At 46.8% G+C, this 12,500-nt stretch overlaps 1 protein-coding gene across 1 annotated transcript in view; it reads left to right on the forward strand.

Moving 5' to 3' along the window:
• LOC120038429 (neurobeachin-like) overlaps positions 1 to 12,500 on the forward strand; it is a gene marked incomplete at its 3' end in the record, with an annotated part of 84,440 nt that overhangs the window by 17,869 nt on the left and 54,071 nt on the right. The window contains exons 4-7 of the mRNA XM_038984197.1: positions 311 to 411; positions 4,325 to 4,420; positions 4,868 to 4,989; positions 10,991 to 11,117. Of these exons, the coding sequence (XP_038840125.1) occupies positions 311 to 411; positions 4,325 to 4,420; positions 4,868 to 4,989; positions 10,991 to 11,117 (446 nt within the window). The remainder of the gene's footprint in view (positions 1 to 310; positions 412 to 4,324; positions 4,421 to 4,867; positions 4,990 to 10,990; positions 11,118 to 12,500) is intronic.

Here is a 12,500-nt window from a genome sequence, read left to right on the forward strand (position 1 = left end):
AAAACAATTGGTCAGGAGTATGTAAACCGTCAGCCTTGTTCTCCCGCGCCATCTTATTCAGCTACTCTTAACACAGTCAGCAACAACCCTGTCTGCCAAACGCTGACTCGTCATCAGCACACTCTAGCATTGTCTCACCTCTCCTCTCTCTCTCTCTCTCTCTCTCTCTCTCTCTCTCTCTCTCTCTCTCTCTCTCTCTCTCGCTCTCTCTCTCTCTCTCTCTCTCTCTCTCTCTCTCTCTCTCTCTCTCTCTCTCTCTCGCTCTCTCTCTCTCTCTCTCTCTCTCTCTCTCTCTCTCGTCTCTCTCTAGATCTGCTAGTGGATATGCTGGGGGTGATGGCCAGCTACAGTATCACAGTGAAGGAGCTGAAGCTTCTATTCAGTATGCTGAGGGGAGACAACAGTGTCTGGGTGAGTATACCTGGGGGACACAGGATGGTTAGACATGATGGGTTAGACAGGATGGTTAGACAGGATGGTTAGACAGCATGGGTTAGACAGGATGGTTAGACAGGATGGTTAGACAGGATGGGTTAGACATGATGGGTTAGACAGGATGGTTAGACAGGATGGGTTAGACAGGATGGGTTAGACGAGTGGTTAGACAGGATGGTTAGACAGGATGGTTAGACATGATGGGTTAGACAGGATGGTTAGACAGGATGGGTTAGACGAGTGGTTAGACAGAGTGGTTAGACAGGATGTGTTAGACAGGATGGTTAAACAGCATGTAACAGCAGGGTGTTTAGACAGGATGTGTTACACAGGATGGGTTAGACAGGATGGGTTATACAGGATGGTTAGACAGGATGGTTAGACAGGATGGTTAGACAGGATGTGTTAGCAGGGTGGGTTAGACAGGATGGGTTAGACAGCATGGGTTAGACAGGATGGTTAGACAGGATGGTTAGACAGGATGGGTTAGACATGATGGGTTAGACAGGATGGTTAGACAGGATGGGTTAGACAGGATGGGTTAGACGAGTGGTTAGACAGGATGGTTAGACAGGATGGTTAGACATGATGGGTTAGACAGGATGGTTAGACAGGATGGGTTAGACGAGTGGTTAGACAGAGTGGTTAGACAGGATGTGTTAGACAGGATGGTTAAACAGCATGTAACAGCAGGGTGTTTAGACAGGATGTGTTACACAGGATGGGTTAGACAGGATGGGTTATACAGGATGGTTAGACAGGATGGTTAGACAGGATGGTTAGACAGGATGTGTTAGCAGGGTGGGTTAGACAGGATGGGTTAGACAGGATGGGTTAGACGTGATGGGTTAGACAGGATGTGTTAGCAGGGTGGGTTAGACAGGATGGGTTAGACAGGATGGGTTAGACAGGATGGGTTAGACATGATGGGTTAGACAGGATGGTTAGACAGGATGGTTAGACAGGATGGTTAGACGTGATGGGTTAGACATGGTGGGTTAGACAGGATGGTTAGACGTGATGGGTTAGACATGGTGGGTTAGACAGGATGGGTTAGACAGGATGGGTTAGTCGTGATGTGTTAGCAGGGTGGGTTAGACAGGATGGTTAGACAGAGTGGTTAGACAGGATGGTTAGACAGGATGGTTAGACAGGATGGTTAGACGTGATGGGTTAGACATGGTGGGTTAGACAGGATGGTTAGACGTGATGGGTTAGACATGGTGGGTTAGACAGGATGGTTAGACAGGATGGTTAGACAGGATGGGTTAGACAGGATGGTTAGACAGGATGGTTAGACAGGATGGTTAGACAGGATGGTTAGACAGAGTGGTTAGACAGGATGGTTAGACAGAGTGGTTAGACAGGATGGTTAGACGTGATGTGTTAGACAGGATGGGTTAGACAGGATGGTTAGACAGGGTGGTTAGACAGAGTGGTTAGACAGGATGGTTAGACGTGATGTGTTAGACAGGATGGGTTAGACATGATGGGTTAGACAGGATGGGTTAGACAGGATGGTTAGACATGATGGGTTAGACAGGATGGTTAGACATGATGGGTTAGACATGATGGGTTAGACAGGATGGGTTAGACATGATGGGTTAGACATGATGGGTTAGACAGGATGGGTTAGACGTGATGTGTTAGACATGATGGGTTAGACAGGGTGGGTTAGACAGGATGGTTAGACAGGATGGTTAGACAGGATGGTTAGACAGGATGATTAGACAGGATGGGTTAGACGTGATGTGTTAGACATGATGGGTTAGACAGGATGGGTTAGACAGGATGTGTTAGACGTGATGTGTTAGACATGATGGGTTAGACAGGATGGGTTAGACAGGATGTGTTAGACGTGATGTGTTAGACATGATGGGTTAGACAGGATGGGTTAGACAGGGTGGGTTAGACAGGATGGTTAGACAGGGTGGGTTAGACAGGATGATTAGACAGGATGGGTTAGACATGATGGGTTAGACATGATGGGTTAGACATGATGGGTTAGACAGGATGGTTAGACATGATGGGTTAGACAGGATGATTAGACAGGATGTGTTAGCAGGGTGGGTTAGACAGGATGGGTTAGACAGGATGTGTTAGCAGGGTGGGTTAGACAGGATGGGTTAGACAGGATGTGTTAGATAGGATGAGTTAGACAGGATGGTTAGACATGGTAGAAGTTAGGTGTGAGGGCTGATAAGAGGTGGCATGGATGGGTGGGTGAGGGAGAGGAAGGTGGGTGAGGGAGAGGGAGGTGGGTGAGGGAGAGGGAGGTGGGTGAGGGAGAGGGAGGTGGGTGAGGGAGGGAGAGGTGGGTGAGGGAGAGGGGGGTGGGTGAGGGAGAGGGAGGTGGGTGAGGGAGGGAGGGAGAGGTGGGTGAGGGAGAGGGAATGGAGGAGAGTCGGATAGGAGGGGAGGGGTGTAGGGAGAGGGGGTGGGTGGATGAGGGAGAGGGAGGTGGGTGAGGGAGAGGATGGATGGGGAGGGTCCTGTCGTCATAAACAGAGATGCTGCTGATAGGTAGGAGAGGAGGGATGGAGAGAGGGATACAGGGGGAGGAGGGACATAGCAGAAGGAGGTAGGAGAGAGGGAAGACGGGGAGGAGGGACAGAGCAGAATGAGAGAGGATGGAGAGAGTGAGATGGGGAGGAGGGACAGAGCAGAATGAGAGAGGATGGAGAGAGGGATACAGGGGCAGCTTGTGCTGACTTCTCAGGTTAATACTTCTCCCTGTGGCCCATAACCAACCCCAGACAACCATCTAGTGTCTACACAAACATTCATCCTCCTGTCCTCCCCCTTTCCTCCCCTCCTCCATCTCTGCGTCCCTCTACATCCCTGTCCCCACTATCCAGACCCGGTTGGTTGAACCATCATAATCATCAAAGTCATCTTCTTTCCGTGCATGATCCCCTTCCAACCCTCCCTCTCAATTCATCTAGCGTTCTTCACATTGTCACCTCTCTCTCTCTCCATCTCTCCTCACCTCTCCATCTCTCCTCACCATCTCTCTACACCTCTCTCTATCTCTCCTCACCTCTCTCTCCATCTCTCTTCACCTCTCTCCGTCTTTCTTCAACTCTCTCCGCTCTCTTCACCTCTCTCTCCATCTCTCCTCACCTCTCTCTCTCCATCTCTCCTCACCTCTCTCTCTCATCTCTCTTCACCTCTCTCTCCATCTCTCTTCACCTCTCTCTCTCCATCTCTCCTCACCTCTCTCTCTCTCCATCTCTCCTCACCTCTCTCTCTCCATCTCTCCTCACCTCTCTCTCCATCTCTCATCACCTCTCTCTCCATCTCTCCTCACCTCTCTCTCCATCTCTCATCACCTTTCTCCCCATCTCTCCTCAGCTTTATCTCCATCTCTCCTCACCTCTCTCTCCATCAAATCAAATCAAATCATCCCTGTCTCTCTTCACCTCTCTCTCCATCTCTCCTCACCTCTCTCTCTCTCCATCTCTCCTCACCTCTCTCTCCATCTCTCCTCCCCTCCTTCTCCCCCTCCCCAGACCATGACATCCTGTATGCAGCAACAACACAGCTCTTACCCCTGGAACCCCTGTCCTCCCCCTCCATCTCATCCCTCCATCTCATCCCTCCATCTCATCCCTCCATCTCTCCGCCTCTCCTCCATGTCCTCTCGGGTTGCCGTGGTATTGATCAGCCTTTGCCGGGAGTGGCAGGCAGAGGTGATTGATGGGTTATTGATCCAATAGGGTTGTGGTAGCGGTCTCCCTGTGGTGTCCTCCTATCCTCCCTCAATGTCTGTGATGGTTAGAGGAGTCACTACCTCCTGATTCATCTAACTTCCTCCTTCTCCCTCCTCTCCTTCTCTCCTCCCTGTCCTCTCCTCCCTCTCTCATCCCTCTCTCCTCTCCTCCTCCAGCCTAGACATTCTATCAAGTTGTTGTCTGTGTTGAACCAGATGCCTCAGAGACACGGTCCAGACACCTTCTTCAACTTCCCTGGTCGCAGTGCAGCGGTAAGATACACACACACGCACACACAACACACAGACGCACACGCACACGCACGTGCACGCACACGAGCACACACACGTGCACGCGCACGCGCACGCACACGCACGCACACACACACACACACACACACACACACACACACACACACACACACACACACACACACACACACACACACACACACACACACACACACACACACACACACACACACACACACACACACACACACACGCACCTGTACACTCCTGTTTTATCTAAAACGTTGAGAACAAATAATCTTTTACAATAATGTTCTGTGTTGAATTATCTGTCCCCGTTTCACCCTCTCAAATACATATCATTTTAGAAACTTTGTTTTTGCTTTGACTTGATAGAATTATTTCTGTGACTTAGGTTTCAGTGTGTGATTGTGATTGGCTGATGCTGTGTTCTGTCTCCTCCCCCAGGCCATAGCGTTGCCGCCCATTGCTAAGTGGCCTTACCAGAACGGTTTCACTCTCAACACCTGGTTCAGACAAGATCCCCTCAACAACATCAACGTAGACAAGGACAAACCATACCTCTACTGGTGAGGAAAGGGGGAGAGATGGAGAGAGACAAAGAGTGAGGGGGGGAGAGACAGGGAGAAGGAGAGACAGAGAGAGACAAACAGAGAGAGAGAGAGTCAGAGAGACAAACAGAGAGAGAGAGAGTCAGAGAGAGTCAGAGAGAGTGATAGAGAGAGAGTCAGAGAGAGAGACATAGAGAGAGAGACAGAGAGAGAGACAGAGAGAGAGAGAGAGAGAGAGAGAGACACAGAGAGAGAGAGAGAGAGAGAGAGAGACACAGAGAGAGAGAGAGAGAGAGAGAGAAAGAGAGACCCACATGAAATAATACCACAGTTTACTATAGAATACTACAGTACTTACTATAGAATTATATAGTTAACTGTAATTCACTAAAGAATACTATACTACACAGTGTAGTATCCCTCGATCATGTGTAGTACTTACTATATAGAATGTTGTAGCATACAGAAGAGTAGTAAATACTACAGTATTTAATTAGCATATATCCTGCCCACTCCCCTCCCCCATATACCAATTTCTGCCACCCATAAGTGTTCCCTACATGCCAAGTTTAGACCATACTGTGTTCTCTACAGGTTATAGACCAGAGCAGAAGTGATGAACAATCTGTTCAGACTTTAGTCCTTATGAAACGGTTGATGTTTTATTATGTCTAGGTTTTATAAAGAAGAATGCTACAGTTCTTTTACTACAGTATTTAAACAGCAGTATACTGCAGTACATACTACAGTATTTATACTGTAGTTAACTGTAAATACTACAGTATACTCCAGTATTTATACCATTTTATACTATAGTATTTTTTCATGTGGGGAGAGACATTGGGAGAGGGAGGGAGTGAGAGACAACGCTGTGAGACAACGCCAGCAGTAGCCGTTATGCTAAGCCTCGTGGTGAGATACCATTAGAGTGAACGAGCCACATTCTTACAGGCGTCAGTAGCTGATCCGGATGGAAGGGTGTGCATCTTTACTCCAACTGAACATGGTTCATCAGACAACTTGCCTGCACCCTGAGGGCGATGTGACCCGAAATATAGATGGATACAGTAAATTCAGAAAGTATTCAGGCCCCTTGACTTTTTACACATTTTGTTACGTTACAGCCTTTTTCTAAAATTGATTAAATAGTTTTTCCCCCTCATTAATCTATACACAATACCCCATAATGACATCACAATACCCCATAATGACATCACAATACCCCATAATGACATCACAATATCCCGTAATGTTTTTTTGAAAATAATTTAATAATTTATTAAAAATAAACAACTGAAATATCACATTTACATAAGTATTCAGACCCTTTACTCAGTACTTTGTTGAAACACCTTTGGCAGTGATTACAGCCTTGAGTCTTCTTGGGTATGATGCTACAAGCTTGGCACACCTGTATTTGGGGAGTTTCTCCCATTCTTCTCTGCAGATCCTCTCAAGCTCTGTCAGGTTGGATGGGGAGCGTTGCTGCTCAGCTATTTTCAGGTCTCTCCAGAGATGTTCGATCGGGTTCAAGTCCGGGCTCTGGCTGGGCCACTCAAGGACATTCAGAGACTTGTCCCGAAGCCACTCCTGCGTTGTCTTGGCTTTGTGCTGACGGTCGTTGTCAATTTGGAACGTGAACCTTCGCCCCAGTCTGAGGTCCTGAGCGCTCTGGAGCAGGTTTTCATCAAGGATCTTTCTGTACTTTGCTCCGTTAATCATTCCCTCAATCCTGACTAGTCTCCCTGCCGCTGAAAAACATCCCCACAGCATGATGCTGCCACCACCGTGCTTCACCGTAGGGATGGTGCCAGGTTTCCTCCAGACGTGACGCTTGGCATTCAGGCCAAAGAGTTCAATCTTGGTCTGTGTCTTTCACTGAGGAGTGGCTTCCGTCTGGCCACTCTACCATAAAGGCCTCATTGGTGGAGTGCTGCACAGATGGTTGTCCTTCTGAAAGGTTCTCCCATCTCCACAGAGGAACTCTGGAGCTCTGTCAGTGACCATTGGGTTCTTGCTCACCTCCTTGATCAAGGCCCTTCTACCCCGATATCTCAGTTTGGCCTTGGCGGACAGCTCTAGGAAGAGAGACTTCTTCCATTTAAGAATGATGGAAGCCACTGTGGTCTTGGGGACCTTCAATGCTGCAGAAATTTTTTGGTACCCTTCCCCAGTTCTCTGCCTCGACACAATCCTGTCTCAGAGCTCTACGGACAATTCCTTCAACGTCATGGCAAGGTTTTTTTTTGTTGAATAAAAAAATATTTCATCTGTTTTAGAATAAGGCTATAACGTAACATAATGTGGAAAAAATCAAGGGGTCTGAATACTTTCTGAATGCACTGTATATCTCTATCACAAATAGCACCCTATTCCCTTTATAGCATGCCTATCTCTCTAGAACGTCTAGATCTATCACTCTCTAGAACATCTAGATCTATCGCTCTCTAGAACATCTAGATCTAGCTCTCTCTAGAACGTCTATATCTATCTCTTTAGAACGTCTAGATCTCTCTCTCTCTCTAGAACATCTAGATCTATCTCTCTAGAACGTCTAGATATATCTCTCTCTCTAGAACATCTAGATCTATCTCTCTAGAACGTCTAGATCTATCTCTCTCTAGAACATCTAGATCTATCTCTCTAGAACATCTAGATATATCTCTCTCTAGAACATCTAGATCTATCTCTCTCTAGAACAGCTAGATCTATCTCTCTAGAACATCTAGATCTATCTCTCTCTAGAACAGCTAGATCTATCTCTCTAGAACATCTAGATATATCTCTCTCTAGAACATCTAGATATATCTCTCTCTAGAACGTCTAGATCTATCTCTCTAGAACATCTAGATCTATCTCTCTCTAGAATGTCTAGATCTATCTCTAGAACGTATTGATCTATCTCTGGAACATCTAGATCTATCTCTCTCTAGAACATCTAGATCTATCTCTCTAGAACGTCTAGATCTATCTCTCTAGAACATCTAGATCTAGCTCTCTCTAGAACGTCTATATCTATCTCTTTAGAACGTCTAGATCTCTCTCTCTCTCTAGAACATCTAGATCTATCTCTCTAGAACGTCTAGATATATCTCTCTCTCTAGAACATCTAGATCTATCTCTCTAGAACGTCTAGATCTATCTCTCTCTAGAACATCTAGATCTATCTCTCTAGAACATCTAGATATATCTCTCTCTAGAACATCTAGATCTATCTCTCTAGAACATCTAGCTCTATCTTTCTAGAACATCTAGATATATCTCTCTCTAGAACGTCTAGATCTATCTTTCTAGAACATCTAGATATATCTCTCTCTAGAACATCTAGATCTATCTTTCTAGAACATCTAGATATATCTCTCTCTAGAACGTCTAGATCTATCTTTCTAGAATATCTAGATATATCTCTCTCTAGAACATCTAGATCTATCTTTCTAGAATGTCTAGATCTATCTCTCTCTAGAACGTCTAGATATATCTCTCTCTAGAACGTCTAGATCTATCTTTCTAGAACAGGCCTTGGCAACTCCAGTCCTCGGGGCCTGATTGGCGTCACAGTTTTGCCCCAGCCCCATCTAACACACCTGACTCCAATAATCAACATATTCAGTTTAGAATTAGTTTATGTCAGGTGTGTTTACTAGGGATGGAGGGGGGGGGGGGGGGGGGGGGGTGACACCAATCAGGTGTAGTGTAGTTACCCAGGCCTGGTTTATAGTGGAGTTACCCAGGCCTGGTTTATAGTGTAGTTACCCACGCCTGGTTTATAGTGTAGTTACCCAGGCCTGGTTTATAGTGTAGTTACCCACGCCTGGTTTATAGTGTAGTTACCCACGCCTGGTTTATAGTGTAGTTACCCAGGCCTGGTTTATAGTGTAGTTACCCACGCCTGGTTTATAGTGGAGTTACCCAGGCCTGGTTTATAGTGTAGTTACCCAGGCCTGGTTTATAGTGTAGTTACCCACGCCTGGTTTATAGTGGAGTTACCCAGGCCTGGTTTATAGTGTAGTTACCCAGGCCTGGTTTATAGTGTAGTTACCCAGGCCTGGTTTATAGTGGAGTTACTCAGGCCTGGTTTATAGTGGAGTTACCCAGGCCTGGTTTATAGTGTAGTTACCCAGGCCTGGTTTATAGTGTAGTTACCCAGGCCTGGTTTATAGTGTAGTTACCCAGGCCTGGTTTATAGTGTAGTTACCCAGGCCTGGTTTATAGTGTAGTTACCCAGGCCTGGTTTATAGTGGAGTTACTCAGGCCTGGTTTATAGTGTAGTTACCCAGGCCTGGTTTATAGTGTAGTTACCCAGGCCTGGTTTATAGTGTAGTTACCCAGGCCTGGTTTATAGTGTAGTTACCCAGGCCTGGTTTATAGTGTAGTTACCCAGGCCTGGTTTATAGTGGAGTTATTGAAATAGTGCATTACACATGAAACAGGGTTTTGGACATAGACACTATTTTCAATTAAAAAGTAAAAACGATGTTTTAGGTGAGAAGAAGTAGGGATTGGTCTGAGGAAATTCACATGAGCACTACGATGCCTAGTCCACCCATGCTCTACCAAGGTTTTCCTGCACACAGCTTTGGCCTGCTACAGTAGCTTTGTTGGTCTATTGTACTTCAAACAAAGTGTATGCAGGTTGCTAAGGATTCAAACCTTTGTGTGGAAATCTTCACAATTGTTGTAATAATCTGTGCAGAATCTTGAATATCATTGATTACGCGCACTATGTACATTTAATGTAATCTCAACTGTAATCCAGGTCATTTTGTGACAAATAATATTTTGATTTGGTTGTGATAACACAACATCCTGTAAAAGCTGCTATTATTCAACTACCGTATCCCATCATTACCTGCTTTACCTGCTCAGGATGACATCATCACAGGGGATGAGCCCTGACCGCGTCACGCATGTAATCCTGTCTCCCTGGTAACTACCCGTTGTCATGGTGACAGCTGAGTTCTCCGAGAGCCGAAAAGAGAACATTTTGTGTGGGAACTGAGAGGGGAATAGAGAGAGGAAGAGAGTGGAGGAGAAGAGAGGGAGGAGGAGAGAGAGAGGAGGAGAATGGAGGATGGAGAGGGGGAGGAGGAGAGAGAGGAGGAGAGTGGAGTATGGAGAGAGGGAGGAGGAGAGAGAGAGGAGAAGAGAGAGGAGAAGAGAGAGAGGAGAGGGAGGAGGAGAGAGAGAGGAGGAGAGAGAGAGGTAAAGAGAGGGAGGAGGAGAGAGAGAGGAGGAGAGTGGAGGATGGAGAGGGGTAGGAGGAGAGAGAGGAGCAGAGTGGTGGATGGAGAGAGAGGAGGAGAGAGAGAGGTGAGGAGAGGGAGGATGAAGAAAGAGAGGAGGAGAGAGAGATGAGAAGAGAGAGGAGAAGAGAGAGGAGGAGAGAGAGAGGAGGAGAGGGAGGATGGAGAGAGAGAGGTGGAGAGAGAGAGGAGAAGAGGGAGGAGGAGAGAGAGAGGAGGATGGTGTGGATGGAGGGAGGCCTTGCTGTGGCCTGACTGATAACCCAGAGCCTTATCACCTTTCTCCAACCGCCCCTAATGTAGCGCCCTGTCTGACATGGGCCTCCACACCTCCCCTGGAGACAGAGATAACACAGCAACTCACTGGCTGTACACACATCAGGGCGTCACTTCACACATATTTAGATGTAGGCCTGTTTGACTTGTCCTTCAGATCTTGCCGGGGGCTGATACTGGTTTTGGGGTGTTGAAACGGGACCTCTTGTGTGATCTGAAAGCTTCAGGGATGAGAATATGTTTTATGTTTTGGGGAGGTTGGAAACTATGGGACAAAGAGACTTTGTTGAGCTGATATTACATCACGTAACATGGTGGGGCTTACCTCTCTCCTCTCCTCTCCTCTCCTCTCCTCTCCTCTCCTCTCCTCTCCTCTCCTCTCCTCTCCTCTCCTCTCCTCTCCTCTCCTCTCCTCTCCTCTCCTCCTCTCCTCTCCTCTCCCCTCCCCTCTCCTCTCCTCTCCTCTCCTCTCCTCTCCTCTCCTCTCCTCTCCTCTGTAGTTTCCGGACAAGTAAAGGTATTGGTTACTCGGCTCACTTTGTGGGGAACTGTCTGATCGTGACATCACTCAAGTCCAAGGGGAAAGGCTTCCAACATTGTGTGAAGTACGACTTTCAACCCCGCAAGGTATGTACTACACACACACACACACGCGAACACACACACATACACACGCGAACACACACACACACACACACACACACACACACACACACACACACACACACACACACACACACACACACACACACACACACACACACACACACACACACACACACACACACACACACACGCAAACACACATTGATTTGGTGGTAGCAGCCCAGTGTTTCCCAAATTGACCCCTACATAGTGTACTACGTTTGATCAGTATAAAGGGAATAGGGAGCCATTTGGGACACAGGCTGACTGAAGTTAAGATCTGTCAGTTAAGAGATGAACCCTGAAACACAGCACTATCCTGCTGCCTCACACACACACACACACACACACACACACACACACACACACACACACACACACACACACACACACACACACACACACACACACACACACACACACACACACACACACACACACAGTTAATAAGTCACCAGCATTCCTCATTCCTCTGCTGTGAGGTGTTTTGTGTATATACCACAATCCTCACCCAGCAACAGTTTTTCAGCTTTGCAGACACCAGCAAACCCCCCCCCTCCCACTCCCACTTTCTCTCCTTCCAAGAGAGAGAGACAGAGAGACATACAGAGAGACACACAGAGACACACAGAGAGAGCTACAGATAGAGAGACATACAGAGAGAGAGAGACATACAGCGAGACAGAGAGACATACAGAGAGAGAGACATACAGAGAGAGAGAGAGAGAGAGGCATACAGAGAGAGAGAGACAGAGAGACAAAGATACGTACAGAGAAAGAGAGACATACAGAGAGAGAGAGAGAGAGAGAGATACAGAGAGACATACAGATAGAGAGAGACATACAGAGAGAGAGAGAGACATACAGAGAGACAGCGAGACAGAGAGACAGAAAGACACAGAGTGAGAGAGATATTCACCCTGCACACACTAATTGACAATCAAACCAAAGGCAAAGTCTTCTCATGATGTGGATTTCAAAACAGATTTTGGCTCAATTTGGCATGAGGGTATAAATTGTTGGAAAGTGGTGTTGGGGGAAAAACATACGACATTATAAAATCTATGTACACAAACAACAAGTGTGCGGTTAAAATTGACACAGATTCTGTCAGACCTGGGCCATGACAGTAAATCTCAGTCAGACCAATATAATGGTGTTCCAAAAAAGGTCCAGTTGCCAGGACCGCAAATATAAATTCCATCTAGACACCGTTGCCCTAGAGCACACAAAAATATACAACGACCTTGGCCTAAACATCAGCACCGTAGGTAACTTCCACAAAGCTGTGAACGATCTCAGAGACAAGGCAAGAAGGGCCTTTTATGCCATCAAAAGGAATATAAAATTCGACACACCAATTAG

Source organism: Salvelinus namaycush, unplaced genomic scaffold (assembly GCF_016432855.1).
Source record: "Salvelinus namaycush isolate Seneca unplaced genomic scaffold, SaNama_1.0 Scaffold220, whole genome shotgun sequence".
In the NCBI taxonomy this organism is placed as follows: Eukaryota; Metazoa; Chordata; class Actinopteri; order Salmoniformes; family Salmonidae; genus Salvelinus; species Salvelinus namaycush.